Source organism: Syngnathoides biaculeatus, chromosome 13 (assembly GCF_019802595.1).
Source record: "Syngnathoides biaculeatus isolate LvHL_M chromosome 13, ASM1980259v1, whole genome shotgun sequence".
NCBI lineage: Eukaryota > Metazoa > Chordata > Actinopteri > Syngnathiformes > Syngnathidae > Syngnathoides > Syngnathoides biaculeatus.
In genome coordinates this window covers 27,228,922-27,245,763 of record NC_084652.1, presented here as the reverse complement: position 1 = coordinate 27,245,763, position 16,842 = coordinate 27,228,922, and the positions used below count along the sequence as shown (strand labels likewise).

The 16,842-nt window shown below is 42.2% G+C and overlaps 1 protein-coding gene across 22 annotated transcripts in view; it reads right to left on the bottom strand.

Annotated features, from left to right (window-relative positions):
* The window catches only part of depdc5 (DEP domain containing 5, GATOR1 subcomplex subunit), a 225,134-nt gene that overhangs the window by 98,548 nt on the left and 109,744 nt on the right, over positions 1 to 16,842 (bottom strand). For all 22 annotated transcript variants that reach the window (XM_061838768.1, XM_061838770.1, XM_061838772.1 and 19 more), the window contains 2 exons: positions 3,088 to 3,208; positions 2,841 to 3,008 (listed from right to left, as the gene is read on the bottom strand). In XM_061838768.1, coding sequence (XP_061694752.1) covers positions 2,841 to 3,008; positions 3,088 to 3,208 — 289 coding nt within the window. The remainder of the gene's footprint in view (positions 1 to 2,840; positions 3,009 to 3,087; positions 3,209 to 16,842) is intronic.

Below are 16,842 nucleotides of genomic sequence, written 5' to 3'. Positions count from 1 at the left end.
TGTCTTAGTACGTTACCAACAACCACCTTGGAAACGGGGGTCCAAGATATTTTCAGGTCATTGACCGAGTCCTGTAATATAGTCCTGGGCTGATTCCTCACCTTTCTCAGACTCATTGAGACCTCACGAGGTGATATCTTGCATGGGGCTCCACTCCGGTTGAGATTGACCTACATGTTTAGCTTCTTCCATTTTCTAATTGCTCCAACAGTGGACCTTTTTTCACCAAGCTGCTTGGCAATTTCTCCGTAGCCCTTTTCAGCCGTGTGGAGTTGTACAATTTTGTCTCTGGTGTCTTTGGACAACTCTTTGGTCTTAGCCATGTTACAAGTTTGAGTCTTACTGATTGTATGGTGTGGACAGGTGTCTTTATGCAGTTAACACCTTCACACAGGTGTGTATATATATATATATATATATATATATATACACACACACACACAATATAAGTGCATGAATGAGAGGGGTGGAAAGGGAAGAGTGAGGTTCCAGGAAGAACTGATATAGAGGGTGGACAACTTCAAATACCTTGGGTCAACAATCCAGCAATGGTGAGTGTGGTAAGGTAGTGAATAAAAAGGTCAATGCAGGTTGGAACAGGTAGCAAAAGATGTCTGGTGTGTTATGTGACAGAAGAGTTTTATCATGTTTATAAAACTGGTGAGCCCAGCCGTGATGTACGGATTAGAGACCGTGGCATTGAAAACATCAGGAAGCAGAGATGGACGTGCCAGAAATGAAGATGTTGAGGTTCTCTCTAGGAGTGGGCAGGTTGGATAGGATTAGAAATTAGCTCATTAGTGGGACTGCCAAAGTTAGATGTTTTGGAGAAAAGTTTCGAGAGAGCAGACTTTTAAGGTTTGGACATGTCCAGAGAGGAGAGAGTGAGTACATCGGTAGTCGAGTGTTGAGGATGGAGCTGCCAGGCAAAACAGCGAGCGGAAGACCAAAGATCAGGTTTGATGGATATTGTGAGAGAAGACATGACAGATGTTTATGTTCAAGAGGAAGCTGCAATAAATAAGCTTACATGGAAAAAGATGATACGCTGTGGCGACCCCGAACGGAACAAGCCGATAGGAAATCAGAAGGTATTGTTTTATTTTTTTTTTTTTCAATGAAAAGTGCTTCCAAATTAAATTTGATAATTTTTACATTCTGGTTTTTGTTTTTCTGTCTTGGTTTTCTCCAGTTTCATGTTTTGCAAAAGAATTTTAAAACCACAATTGCAATGAAGTTGGGACATTATTTCAAACAAAATACAATAATATATAAATCATGATGAACCGATATTTAATTGAATACACACAATGACAAGATATTCAATGTTCAAGCTGATCAACTGTAATTTTAGCCAATAATCAGTAACTTTGAATTTTATGGCTGCAACGCGTTCCAAAACAAGTTGGGGCAGGGTTGTCATTTCCAACTGCGTTGCATCACCTTTTCTTTTAACAAGATTCAATAAACATTTGGGAAATGAGGACACTAATTGTTGAAGCTTTGTCTGTGGAATTCTTTCCCAATCTCGCTTGATGCACAGCTTCATCTGTTCAAAAGTTTGGGGCTCAGTTGTCACATTTTAAGATCAATAATAAGCAACACATTTCCAATGGGATACAACAGGTCATCACGGACCTGCAGAGGGGGCAGGCTACTTTTTTTCTTGCTGAGGACCAGCGGCTGTAAACCAGCACAACTATGGTAATGAAGGCTGCAGTTGTAGTGGGAAAGAGAAAGCAAAATGGTAGACAAAAGGGACTACAGATTTTTTAAATGACTTTGAAAAAAAATTAGCACATCATTTAGGAATGCAATTTTGGAGGTTATAAAAAATATTTTGCCTGACTTGGACACATCAGGAGGAGTCATGCAATATGAGAAAAATAATTTTGTCAAGATCGGATTTGCTTTATTATGTTTTGATCATATTTGCTTTTGATTCATATTACCTGGAATTTTTTATTGGTCTTGTGTCTCAACAGTCTGTCTCCATCTACCTGGTTTCATCATTCTTGCCAGCCCTGTTTATAAGACAATCAGATCTCTCCATCCACATACAGTATATATTGTTGTCCAGGTGTGTCTCATTGTCTTGACCTTCATGCCAGAGACATGAACGACTGTCCATTTTAGCATTCCGAAACAATGTTATCATTCGTGACTTGGGGTGTACCTCCGTCTCGGAGAATTAATAGGAGTTGAAACTTCAGATATCTTGAATTTACATAACGACATTGTTCAGCCCGAGTGAAAACCATCACAGCTACTTAAAAGTGCAAAATCTAAATACAGTGGTCTCTACTTTTTTTGACATCTGAAGTGAATTGTGACACAATCTGAAATCATGTGCAACTTGTTAAAGTATGTATTACTAGTATAGTAATAGTATAGTATAGTATTACTATGTAACCTGGGTTTTTGGAGCTCAGGAAATCAGGCCCATTGCTTTCCATTTACGGCAAGAACTTTAATTCAGTCTACTGTGAGAATAGCACATTTTTCCACGTTTTCTGTCCATAAAATGGCTCTTGCCAAATTACAAACTTGATGATTGTGACAATGAATCCAAATTTCCTCATGAGGTGACCTTTGAGGTCAACTAGTTGTACTGGATTTTATGTAGTGGTATTAGAGTAATGAGAACTGCATCATTTAACAGGCCACCCTTTAAAGTTTATTTGGTAAAATACCTAATTAAAATCATATATCATTACCTTTCAATTTCACAATTATCGGTAACTTTGATGGTACACCACATGAAATAGTTACGTTTTTATTTGGAATAAAATGTGAACTCCAGAGGGCATAAATAAAACCATAAGCACACTGAAATATACCTGAAATCCTCAGAGCCAGTAGAGCAGATGTACTGGTCCAAGTAATTCCATTTATATTCTTCTGGTCTTTCATGGCCAAACTCGACCCAACAGGACACAAACTGAGCATCGACATGTGGAGGACACAGGCTGTAGCTGTACCGAATATGACCTGACTCATATGGGTATCTAAAACACAGTCATAGATATTAATCATATAGTCTTACATAACATTCTGTACAGTCTTTTAATATACAAGTGAACTTACTTTGGCAAGTATCGAGTTACAGTGAGTATCTTGTCTTTGAGGCAAACTTTATGGAAGGTCCTACCCATACTGAGCCAGTAAACTTTCTCTTCTTCCTCGCCTCGCCGCATTGCCATCAAACCTGATGTTAAAAAAAAACACATGGAAAATAAACAGATTTTCTGCAATATATCATCATACACATAGGATACAAACGAACACTAAAATCATTGCAATTATCTGCTCATGAGGAAAATCCAGCCCTCAAGGCCTACAAGTTGCATGATATGTCAAGGAGCACTACATGACTTAAGTCGATTACTGGAATCCCGACAATGAGCTGCAATGACTCCCAGATGTTTGCTTAGAACCTCCCGACTCAGGCTCCAAACTAGTGGAAAAGTGGAGCAGCACATGAACCTCAGCCACTTCAAACTGGTCCAAGCCCACATGCCTGAAGATCGCCCCAGTGCCTCGTCTTGATGGAAATTACTGGCTGCAAGCATACACTTTTGTTTGTTACATCCATATAACATGTTAGTAACATAAGACATCCTTATAAACAGAACTGCATCACACTTAGTCGCACAGACACAACAAACACACAACATATAAATATAGGGTGTGTTTTCTCTGGCTGCGCTCTCCACACCTTGGAACTCTTGGTAACTAGAGTTTTTAGTGTGTCCTCCACTGTCTAAATAAAAATGACACATTCAACACTGAATGGACAGTTGTATCCCTAGCAGTAGCCAATACATTCATTAATAGTAATAGAAAGTGGAATATGCCTTTCCATTTTTCATTCTTTGTTGTGCCTTTCTAACTTCCCTCTTACTAATCACTTCTTGGTCCTTCACACTTGTCTTGTACTCTTCCTTCTCTCTCTCATTTTCTTCATTCATCAACTTCTCGAAGTATTCTTTCAATCTATTTAGCACACTACTGGCACCAGTCAACACATTTCCAGCTCTATCCTTAATCACCCTAACCTGCTGCACATCCTTCCCATCTCGATCCCGCTGTCTGGCCAACCTGTACAGATCCTTTTCTCCTCCTTTCGTGTCCAACCTGGTGTACATGTTGTCATATGCCTCTTGTTTAGCCTTTGCCACCTCTACCTTTGCCTTACGTTGCATCTCAATGTACTCCTTTCGCCACTCCTCAGTCCTCGCAGTGTGCCACTTCTTCTTAGCTAATCCCTTTCCTTGTATGACTTCCTGTATTTTTGGGTTCCACCACCAAGTCTCCTTCTCCCCTTTCCTACCAGAAGACACACCAAGTACTCTCCTGGCTGCCTCTCTGATCACATTGGCTGTAGCGTATTTGTATTTTTGTATTTGTAGTGTATAGGGTTTAATTAATTTTGAAATCATTGTAGTTTTTGTTTTAAATGATGTCAACTTTAGAGGATAAACTACATGTGTGAGTATTGTTGTTCTGTCTCTGAATGTTATGCACCACTTGTGTTCCAATATCCATTGCTTCTAACATGGTGATATTGATGCTCTTCATTTGCCCAATTATAACATTTTGCACTATTTGTTGTTATTAGTGGAACTGACATACGAAAGGAAAAGTTAGGTGTTTCATTGAACTATTGAACATGTAATCCAAAGACAGCTTGAAGCAAGCACATGGCCTATATCTGATCGGGAATAATTTTTTAGTTGATGTCTTGGCGAACATCGGGTTCATATCTAATTTTTTTTGCTTGTGAATCAAATCATAAAATCGTCCAAGTAACTGCTCGTGTTTTGAATAACTTGACGTTGGGTCACTCATAACTAAAGTTACCACTGTAGTTTGTACCCACAGATGAATTGTTTTCTGTGGAATCCCACCATGTCATACACACGAAGCTGTGACATCAGAATGAAGGTGGGAGTCATGATTTCAACGAGAATAAGGGATAAGGAGATGGGAGGCCACTTTAGGGTAGCTGAAGGTATTAAAACCTGCGCAAAACGTAAATTCTGGTTTCCTGTCTTCGACAGTAAAATAATTCTCATGCAAGATAGTGCTGGAAAAATATTCAAGCTGCAACGGGAATGGGTGAAAACGTAAGGCTGTAGCCACCATCATCCCCTTAACTTAACCTGATGAGAAAAAAACCTGTGGCACATTCTAAAAGGGACTGTTTGGGTAGAACTCTACAGCATCCAGAGAGTATTTACAGTAATTTTCTGTTATAGGCCTGTTCCAATTTCCCTCAGGATTCTGCACACAATACCACATAATGACAATCTTCTTTGCTAACCTTTTGTATGACTTCCTGTACTTTGAGGTTATACCGCCAAGTCTCCTTCTCCCCTTTCCTACCAGAAGATATGCCAAGTACTCCCCTGCCTGTCTCTCTGATCACCATAGGTATAGTAGTCCAGCCTTCTGGGAGCTCTTCCAGTCCACTGAGAAACTGTCTCCCCTCTTTCAAAAATGCCGCACAACACTCTTCCTTTCTCAGCTTCCACCACATGGTGCTCTACTCCACCTTTGTCTGATTAATGTTCCTCCCCACCACCAGAAATCCTAGACACCACTGTCCTATGCTTTCTCGCTACACTCTCACCTACCACTATCTTACAGAACGTAAATGTAATCCACCTCCGTACGTCTACCTCCTACATATTCTGGAAAAAGTGTTCACTGCTGACATTTCCATTCTTTTTGTGAAGTTTACCACAATCTACAAAGTTCCCTTACTGGATGCCGTACTTACCCAAAACGTCTTCATTGCCCCTCGACCCATTTCCTTCACCAAAATGTTCATTAAAATCCGCACCAATCACCACTCTCTATGCGTCAGGGATGCTCAGAAGTACTTCATCTAGCTCCTTGCAGAATTTCTCTTCCACCTATAGATCACATCCGACCTTTGGGGCTTAGCAGCTAATCACATTCCACATGACACCGGCAATTTCAAGTTTTAGCCTCATCGCTCAATCTGACACTCTTTTGACCTTTTTTTTTTTTTTTTTTTTTTTACATTTTTAGCTAACTTTTCCTTTAAAATAACCCCAGCTCAATTTCTCTTCCCAACTACACTTTGATAAAATTATGTAAACCCTGCTCCTGAACATCAAGCCTGACTGCCTTTCCACCTGCTCTGTTGGATGCATAATATATAAACCTCTCTCCTCATCATGTCAACCAACTCCTTAGCTTTTCCTGTCAACGTCCAAACATTAAAAATCCCCACACTCAGTAGTGATGCTTGACTGGCGACAATGTGTTCCCCAACTCTCATCAGAAGGCTGGGAGAAGCTCCAGCTCGCCTGCAAACTTCGTGAGGATAAATTCAGCATAGAACAGTTGTTTTTGGCCCTGCCGCCACGAGCTAATCTAATCTTCCTCCCAGCTGTCTTTTCAGTCCGTTACAAGGTCTTTCCCTTGTTGACAGCTACCCTTTCACAGCAGTCACTGGTTCCCCAGATGATCAGATATTATTATGTAGGACTAGATGTTAATATCCCTCTATTCATGCATATTTTGAGGCTCAGATGAGGCTCTGTGGGATGTTCAGTTCACTGACTGCACCCTATGGGTTATCAAGTGGGCTTCCTTCCGTCAAGTGTTTTGCTGATAGGCCCACGACATTCTCGAGAGGGTTCAGCAGTGAATCCCAGCGTCCAAGCTTCACCACATAGATGCCTTCAATTCTCTTGAAGGCCCAATTGGGGTCTTTTCTCTATCTTTTGTTCTTCTTTAGTTTTATACCCCATCTCTTTCCATGTTCATACATTTTTGAAAAAGCCTCTAGGGCAGTGCTGAAGAACCCGCAGGTTGTATACCCCTGGTTTTCAAAGCTTCGGTATGCACCTGTAGCCAATGCCATCATTACTTTTGGGAACAAATGGTTTGCAATGGTTTTGAGACAGCTCTTTGGCACTTGTCTTTCATACCTTGGTAATGAGACCTTTTTGTAGGCCATAAGTAGGGACTAAACCGGCTGTTACTCATTTGCACTGAGAAGGGGCTGGTTTGCTGTTTGATTATTGATACATTTTAGGTGTTGTCTTGGCTTTTCGCAAATCCCTTCATTTGTTCAGTATATTTTCCCGATGTCATTTCACGTCATTACATAAAACAATTTCTGATCTGATTTGTTCTACTTTCTTTATATCTATGGATTACTTGGGTTGTTCCCAACATCTGGTGACAATTACATGTCAAAGGCACCATAGGTTGAAGAATAAATTACCCATAAGTGTGAATGTGAGTGCAAATGGTTGTTTATAAGTGTCCTGAAATTGACTGGCGACAATGTCAGACTGTACCGCACCTCTTGACCAAAGAAGGCTGGGGTATGATCCAGCAGGCCCGCGACCTTCGTGAGGACAAGCAGAATGCAAAATAGATGGATGGATGGATATTATGTATTCATGTTGTCATGTGATGTACTGCATACTGTAATTTCTACTACCCATGTAATTTCTGATGCCTCTTGGCTTTCAAGAATTCTCAGAAACCTTTTACCCAGTTCAAGTACACAGTAGTGTTCAATACAATAGTCCAATGTTACAAACCAGATTAATCCACATTTTCAGGGTATTTTTTTATTGCTACAAGTCAAATTACCTGTAGGTGCATTAGATTCTCAGAAAACCAACAAGACACAGCATGCATGATATACACACTCTTAAGGCTGTGCAATTAAGCATTTGTTGAAAACGGTGTCTTCTTTTTCTTTCGGCTTGTCCCGTTAGGGGTCGCCACAGTGTTTCATCTTTTTCCATCCAAGCCTATCTCGTGCATCCTCCTAACACCCACTGTCCTCATGTCCTTCCTCACAACATCCATCTACCTTTTCTTTGGTCTTCCACTCGCTCTTTTGAGTGGCAGCTCCATCCTAAGCACCCTTCTACTAACAGTCACTCTCTCGCCTCTAAATATGTCCAAACCATCAAAGTCTGCTCTCTCTCACCTCGTCTCCAAACATCCAACTTTGGCTGTCCTTCTAATGAGCTCATTTCTAATCCTATCCAACCTGCACACTCCTAGAGAGAACATCAACATCTTCATTTCTGGCACGTCCATCTCTGCTTCCTGATGTTTTCAATGCCACGGTCTCTAAGTGGCATTCAATCAGTGATATCAATTTTGTGAAAAGGAGGAGTTGATCAGGTGCCCCGTATTTCAGGATGAAGCCAGCGCCTGTTGAGCATGCAATTCTCTTTGAAAGCCTGAGGAAAATGAGTCGTTCAACACATTGGTCAGAAGAAAAGCGTACATTGAATAAACCTTTAATTGGAGGGGTAAACCTTATGACAATGTGCAAAATATTATAGGTTGTTCAACTAAAATAATCTTTTAATGCCTTGAAATGGAGAACAAAATCAGAGACGTGGTAGAATACAGAAGACAACCATCAAAATGGATCACTGAATAACCAGAATGGCAAAGGCTCAGCCACTGATCAACTCCAGGGAAATCAAAAACATTTTGGAGTTACCTGTAAGTACAGTACTGAGAGAGAGAAAATATAGCTTATCTATTTACAAGAATCCCGAGCAAAGTTCCTCTGTTAGAAAATTGCATGTGCACGAGAAGCTACAATTTGCCAAAAGAGAAATGAAGGAACATTTGTAGACTGATGAGAGTTAAATTCTTCTTTTCAGAACCAGGTGCCACAGACAGTTTGTGAGACAACCCCCAAACTCTGATTTCAACCCACAGTTCAAACTGAAGACATTGAAGCATTATTTTGAATACAACTGTAAATAAAATAAGTAAAATAAGGTCCATCCTACCCAGAATAGGATAATCATTATTGACGGTGGCACAGTCACAGTGTTGAGCAACACTGCCTCAAAGTTCTGAGGATCCTTGTTTAAATTCATTCTCCCCTGTGGGAGTTTGTATGTTCTTTCCATGCCAGTGTTTTTTTTTTCCCCAGTTCTTCCAATATCCCAAAAACATGCATGGTAAGTTGACTAGAGACTGAACTGCCCGCAGTTGTAAATGTGAGGATGTTTGATCGTCTCAATGTGCAATGCGAATGAGTCATTGTAGTTCAGGGTGTACAGGGATAGGCTCCAACATCCCCACGATCCCAGTGAGAATAAGCAGTGTGGAAAATGGTTGGATGGAAGGTCCAGCCTTGAGCTCCTGGACTGTGATGCGAAACCTTTACCGATCAATCAAATGAACCTGAAAATATGGCGAAATTGAACGACTGTCTGAATATTGATTGTGTGGCGCTGTGGTTTCTTTCTTTCCAACGTATGTGTCTGTCCCCCAAATAACACACACACACACACACACACACACACACACACAACACACACACACACACACACACACACACACACACACACAGCAAAGTTCCTCTGTTAGAAAATTGCATGTGCACGAGAAGCTACAATTTGCCAAAAGAGAAATGAAGGAACATTTGTAGACTGATGAGAGTTAAATTCTTCTTTTCAGAACCAGGTGCCACAGACAGTTTGTGAGACAACCCCCAAACTCTGATTTCAACCCACAGTTCAAACTGAAGACATTGAAGCATTATTTTGAATACAACTGTAAATAAAATAAGTAAAATAAGGTCCATCCTACCCAGAATAGGATAATCATTATTGACGGTGGCACAGTCACAGTGTTGAGCAACACTGCCTCAAAGTTCTGAGGATCCATGTTTAAATTCATTCTCCCCTGTGGGAGTTTGTATGTTCTTTCCATGCCAGTGTTTTTTTTTTTCCCCAGTTCTTCCAATATCCCAAAAACATGCATGGTAAGTTGACTAGAGACTGAACTGCCCGCAGTTGTAAATGTGAGGATGTTTGATCGTCTCAATGTGCAATGCGAATGAGTCATTGTAGTTCAGGGTGTACAGGGATAGGCTCCAACATCCCCACGATCCCAGTGAGAATAAGCAGTGTGGAAAATGGTTGGATGGAAGGTCCAGCCTTGAGCTCCTGGACTGTGATGCGAAACCTTTACCGATCAATCAAATGAACCTGAAAATGATATGGCGAAATTGAACGACTGTCTGAATATTGATTGTGTGGCGCTGTGGTTTCTTTCTTTCCAACGTATGTGTCTGTCCCCCAAATAACACACACACACACACACACACACACACACACACACACACACACGCACAGTTTATCCCAAAAAAAAAAAAAAGACAGCTGTTTTTTTAGACGGGTGTGGGGATCCACAAGCATAATGAGGATTTGTTATAGTCTTCTGGATGGATTTAATGTTTTTGTTTGGAGACAGTGGGAAAGAAATTGAACTTTTAATGAAACAACCATGAGACATCATGGTCAATAGTTTGAAGGCTTTTTTTCTGCAATAACCAGGTTGAGGATGTGACCCTTTGCGTGAAGAGGGAAGTTAACATGTTGATCCATGCTCAAACAGTGCAGTGCTCATAAAAATTTTGCATCTTAATCAGAATAAGAATCAGCTTTATTAGCCAAGTGTGTAAAAACGAGGAATTATTTTCCAGCAGTCGGTGCTGCCGTGGTACGACATACAGAACAAAGAACAACAAAGCAACATCAACAAAGAACAAGAAATTTCCATTTATAGGAACTAATCCTTATAAGAGTCGCGCAAGATGTAAGATCTAAATTTAAAACAGGTGAGAGATAAGTGTGTCAACGTCCAACATTGTGTAAAAGTTGTACGGAGTACCTTTACCCATTCGCCGTTTCCGTTATAGACCAGACCATTGAAAGGACAATGACAGCTGTGCAAAGGGAACAGGTAAAAGTGATGAATCGTGCGATAGTCAACAAAATATGACTAACATTGATTGGACCAGCAGGATGTGAATGAGTGTCCCAACAATGGCACAAGGCAGAAAATAGTAAATTTGCTGATGAAGAATTTAATGACTAAATTGCCAGAAGGAAAAAAATGTTTGAATACCTGCTAGTTTTGACTTGCATTGATCAGTTGCGCTTTCCTGTTGGAAGGAACTGGTTGACTTGGTGGCCAGGATGTGGAGACTCCTAAAGGATTCTGCCTGCTCTGGACCTAGTTCACGTGCAAGTCTTCAATAGTGGGTAGAGTGGTGCCGATAATGCGTTCAGCTGTTTTGATAGTCCGTCTGAGATTGTCCTTTTTTGTGGCAGCCCCAAACCAGACTGTGATGGAGGTACAGAGTACTGATTGGATGACCGCTGTGTAGAACTGTCTCAGGAGCTCATGTGACACGCCGTGCTTCCTCAGAAGGTGCAGGAAGTACATCCTTTGCTGGGCTTTTTTGAGGATGGAGTTGTTGTTCGTCTCCCACTTCAGGTCCTCATAGTAATTGCACTTCAGGTCCTTTGAGACTGTAATTCCCAAGAACTTGAAGGTCTCAACAGTTGACACTTGACAGTTGGACAGTGTCAGGGGCAGCTGTGGTGAAGGATGCCTCCTGAAGTCCACAATCATCTCTCCAGTCTTCAGTGTTCAACGCCAGGTTGTGTTGATCACACCAAAATTCCAGTCTCGTCACTTCCTTTTGATACGCAGACTCTTCCCCATCTTTGATGAGGCCGATGACCGTTGTGTCATCTGCGAACTTGAGGAGTTTGAAAGTCGGATGCCATGAGGTGCAGTCGTTCGTGTCGAGGGAGAAGAGCAGAGGGGAGAGGACCTTGGGGTGCGCCGGTGCTGATAGTGGGCGTGGATGAGGTGATGTCCCCTAGCCTCACCTGCTGTGTCCTGCCCTTCAGGAAGTTGTTTATCCAACGAGAGATGGCAAGCAAGACACTGAGCTGGAGAAGTTTGGAGGAAAGGAGTTCAGAAATGTTGGTGTTTAACGCAGATCTGAAGTCTACAAACAGGGTCCTTACATAGATACCCTCACTGTCGAGATGTTGAAGGATGAATGCAGACCCATGTTGACAGTATAATCCTGACCGAGTCGTCTTCTTTTCTTTTCGGCTTGTCCCAGTAGGGGTTGCCACAGCGTGTCAGCTTTTTCCATGTGCACCTATCTCCTGCATCTTCCTCTCTAACACAAACTGCCCTCATGCCTTCCCTCACAACATCAATCAACCTTCTCTTTGGTCATCCTCTCGCTCTTTTGCCTGGCAGCTCCATCCTCAGCACCCTTCTCCAAATATACTCACTCTTTCGCCTCTGGACATGTCCAAACCATCAAAGTCTGCTCTCTCGAAGCTTGTCTCCAAAACATCCAACTTTGGCTCTCCTTCTTATGAGTACATTATGGCCCGCATCACCACAGTTTTATAAACTTTGCCCTTCCTCCTCGCTGAGACTCTTCTGTCACATCAGACACCAGATACCTTCCGCCAGCTGTTCCAATCAGCTTGGACCCGTTTCTTCACTTTCTTGCCACACTCAAGATTGCTCTTGATTGATCTTCATTCTTCCAGTGCATGCCTCTATCTTTCTAATTGTTCCTCCACGTGCTCTCTGGTTTCACTGCTGAATGTCATCTGCGAACATCATGGTCCAAGGGGATTCCAGTCTGCGATTCCTCAACTGTCAACCTATCCACTATCAGAGCAAACAGAAAGGGGCTCAGAGCTGATGGAGTCCCACCTCCACCTTAAATTATTCTGTCACAACTATGTCACACCTAACCACTGTTCTGCTGCCCTCAAACATCTCCTGTACTATTTTAACATATTTCTCCGTCACTCCTGACTTACGCACGCAAGACCACAGTTCCTCTCTCGGTATTTGTATCATAGGCTTTCTCTCAATTCATCTAAAGAATCCCATACCGGATTGGTCGTGGCCCGGGTTAACAACGCCCGCCCCCGGCACTGCTAACCTGCAGGGCGTCGGTGGGAATTCAGCTACTGTGGGTCGAAGACAAAGAAGAGGAGGAAACCGGATCCAGCGTCAGAAGAAAAAGAGGAATGCACAGAGCCTACAACTGAGTGTAGGGACTTTGAATGTTGGGACTATGACAGGAAAAGCTCAGGAGTTGGTTGACATGATGATTAGGAGAAAGGTTGATATTCTGTGCATACAAGAGAGCAGGTGGAAAGGTAGTAAGGCTAAAACTTTCGGAGCAGGGTTTAAATTATTCTACCACGGAGTAGATGGGAAGAGAAATGGAGTAGGGGTTATTTTAAAGGAAGAGCTGGCTAAGAATGTCTTGGAGGTGAAAAGAGTATCAGATCGAGTGATGAGACTAAAATTTGAAATTGAGGGTGTTATGTTTAATGTGGTTAGCGGCTATGCCCCACAGGTAGGCTGTGACCTAGAGTTGAAAGAGAAATTCTGGAAGGAACTAGATGAAGTAGTTCTGAGCATCCCAGACAGCGAGAGAGTTGTGATTGGTGCAGATTGTAATGGACATATTGGTAAAGGAAACAGGGGCGATGAAGAAGTGATGGGTAAGTACGGCATCCAGGAAAGGAACTTTGAGGGACAGATGGTGGTGGACTTTGCAAAAAGGATGGAGATGGCTGTAGTGAACACTTATTTTCAGAAGAGGGAGGAACATATAGTGACCTACAAGAGCGGAGGTAGAAGCACGCAGGTGGATTATATTTTGTGCAGATGATGTAATCTGAAGGAGGTTACTGACTGTAAAGTAGTGGTAGGGGAGAGTGTAGCTCGACAGTATAGGATGGTAGTGTGTAGGATGACTCTGGTGGTGGGTAGGAAGATTAAGAAGACAAAGGTAGAGCAGAGAAGCAGGTGGTGGAAGCTGAGAAAGGAAGAAAGTTGTGCGGCCTTTTGGAAAGAGGTGAGACAGGCTCTCGATGGACAACCGAAGCTCCCGGAAGACTGGACGACGACAGCCAAGGTGATCAGAGAGACAGGCAGGAGAGTACTTGGTGTGTCATCTGGTAGGAAAGGGGAGAAGGAGACTTGGTGGTGGAACCCAAAAATACAGGGAGTCATACAAGGAAAGAGATTAGGGAAGAAGAAGTGGGATACAGAGAGGACTGAGGAGAGGCGAAAGGAGTACATCGAGATGCGACGTAGGGCAAAGGTAGAGGTGGCAAAGGCTAAACAAGAGGCATATGAAGACATGTACACCAGGTTGGACACGAAAGAAGGAGAAAAGGATCTCTACAGGTTGGCCAGACAGAGGGATAGAGATGGGAAGGATGTGCAGCAGGTTAGGGTGATTAAGGATAGAGATGGAAATGTGTTAACTGGTGCCAGTAGTGTGCTAAATAGATGGAAAGAATACTTTGATAAGTTGATGAATGAAGAAAATGAGAGAGAAGGAACAGTTGAAGAGGCAAGAGTGAAGGACCAGGAAGTGTCCTCTTGTCCTCACCTTGGGAGCTTGGTCACTTGCAATTGGTTAGTGATTGTATTGGATGGCAGACAGATTAGAGTCAATAGCAGTAAATTATAATACAACAATACAGAACAATGGTGAGTGTGGTAAGGAAGTGAAGAAATGGGTCCAAGCAGGTTGGAACAGCTGGCGAAAGGTGTCTGGTGTGTTATGTGACAGAAGAGTCTCCTCTAGGATGAAGGGCAAAGTTTACAAAACAGTGGTGAGGCCGGCCATGATGTACGGATTAGAGACGGTGGCACTGAAGAAACAACAGGAAGCAGAAATGGAGGTGGCAGAAATGAAGATGTTGAGGTTCTCGCTCGGAGTGACCAGGTTGGATAGGATGAGAAATGAGCTCATTAGAGGGACAGCCAAAGCTGGATGTTTTGGAGACAAGATTCGAGAGAGCAGACTTCGATGGTTTGGACATGTTCAGAGGCGAGAGAGTGAGTATATTGGTAGAAGGATGCTGAGGATGGAGCTCCCCGGCAAAAGAGCGAGAGGAAGACCAAAGAGAAGGTTTATGGATGTGGTGAGGGAAGACATGAGGGCAGTTGGGGTTAGAGAGGAAGATGCAGGAGATAGGCTAAGATGGCAAAAGATGACACGCTGTGGTGACCCCTAATGGGACAAGCCGAAAGGAAAAGAAGAAGAAAAAGGCTTTTTCTCGATCCACAAAGACACAATGTAGCTCCTTCTGGCCTCTGTACTTTTCTACTTGCATCCTCAAGGCAAATAATGCATCTGTGGTACTCTTTCTAGGCATGAAACCATACTGTTGCTCGCAGATACTTACTTCTGTCCTGAGTCTAACCTCGGCTACTCTTTCCCAGAACTTCATTGTGTGGCTCATCAACTTTATTCCTCTCTTTTGTTCTTAAAATGAGAACTATCTTATTTTTCTTTGATTCTTCAGGCTTCTTTTTGCCCACTAATATTCTGTTCAATAAAATGGTCAAAAACTCCACAGCCACCTCTCCAAATTGCTTCCAGGTATGTCATCAAGACCAACTGCTTTTCCATTTTTCATCCTCTTTAATGCCTATCTAAAATCATCCCTACCAAACATTGCCACTTCCCAGTCCTTCACACTTGCCTCTTGTACCCTTCCTTCTCCCATTTTTCTTCATTCCTCAACTTCTCAAAGCATTCTTTCCATTTATTTAGCATACTACTGGCACCAGTCAACATTTCCATCTCCATCCTTTATCACACTTACCGGCTGCACATTCTTCCCATCTCTATCCATCTGTCTGGCCAAATTGTAGAGATCCATTTCTCCTTCTTACGTGCCCAACCTGGTATACTTGTCGTCATATCCCTCTTGCTTAGCCTTACGTCGCATCTCAATGTATTCTTTTCGCCTCTCCTCAATCATCTCAGTGTCCCACTTTTTCTTTGCGAACCTCTTATATGTGACTCCTGTACTTTGGGGTTCCACAACCAAGTCTCCTTCTCCCCTTTCCTACCAGAGGACACACCAAGCACTCTCCTGCCTGTCTCTCTGATCACCTTGGCTGTAGTCGTCTAGTCTTCCCGGGCCTCTTCCTGTCCATCGAGAGCCTGTCTCATCTCTTTCCAAAAGGCTGAACAATATTCTTACTTTCTCACCTTCCGCTACATGGTTCTCTGCTGTACCTTTACATTCTTACTCTTCCTCCACACCATTAGAGTCATCCTACACAGAACCATCCTATGCTGTCAAGCTACAATCTCCCCCATCAATACTTTACAATCGGTAAACCACAACCAGTCACTCACATTTGAAGAATGTACAGGTGTGGTCAGTCATGCTCACAGTTATAGTTACGGGTGTGGTCCAACAGTCATTCCCGCAGATTAAGTTGCAGGTGTGATTAGGGATGGAATCTCAAGACCTTAAAATAACTGACTGAGTTGTTATACCCAAGTATGCAGTTGTTACCTAATACCATAATACATTTATTGACATTGCACTGAGACACACACTTTTAAAGAGGTCAGTAGACATTCAATTTCAAAATTAAGTATTCATATAATCAAATCATTTTATTTCATCATGATGTATTGTTATCTAGCGTAATTTACAGCGCTGTCTATTGTCAATCAATTGATGAAAGCTCGCAGGAGATGATCTGTATCTTCCTAAAGCATGTAGAGGGGAAATGTTTTCAACTTCAAGATAACGCGTTACCACAGAGGAAAATGACCGTTTGCATTTAGATTTTTGGACAGACTTGTCTAACGTTAGAATTTAGATCAAGTCAAAGTAAGTCACAATCTCATTCTTTTTATAGTTAGATACTGAAACATTACCTGTGTTATATCCCAGAAATGTGTTCAGTGTAACTGAATTTCCGTTGACATTGTTCATTATGTTGATGACTTTCGACCTAAACGCGCTCGCAGCAGGTCAGAACATGTGCTTTTGGCATCACTTCGGAACATGCTCAGTATGGTGAACTCGGATGTTCTGTTTCCGGGTGAATACTGATTGTTTAGGAGCAGGCTTGTTTTGTTAAAGTTTATGAAATAAACATGTAAATTAATGTCAAGACCAACGTTCCCTCTAATTT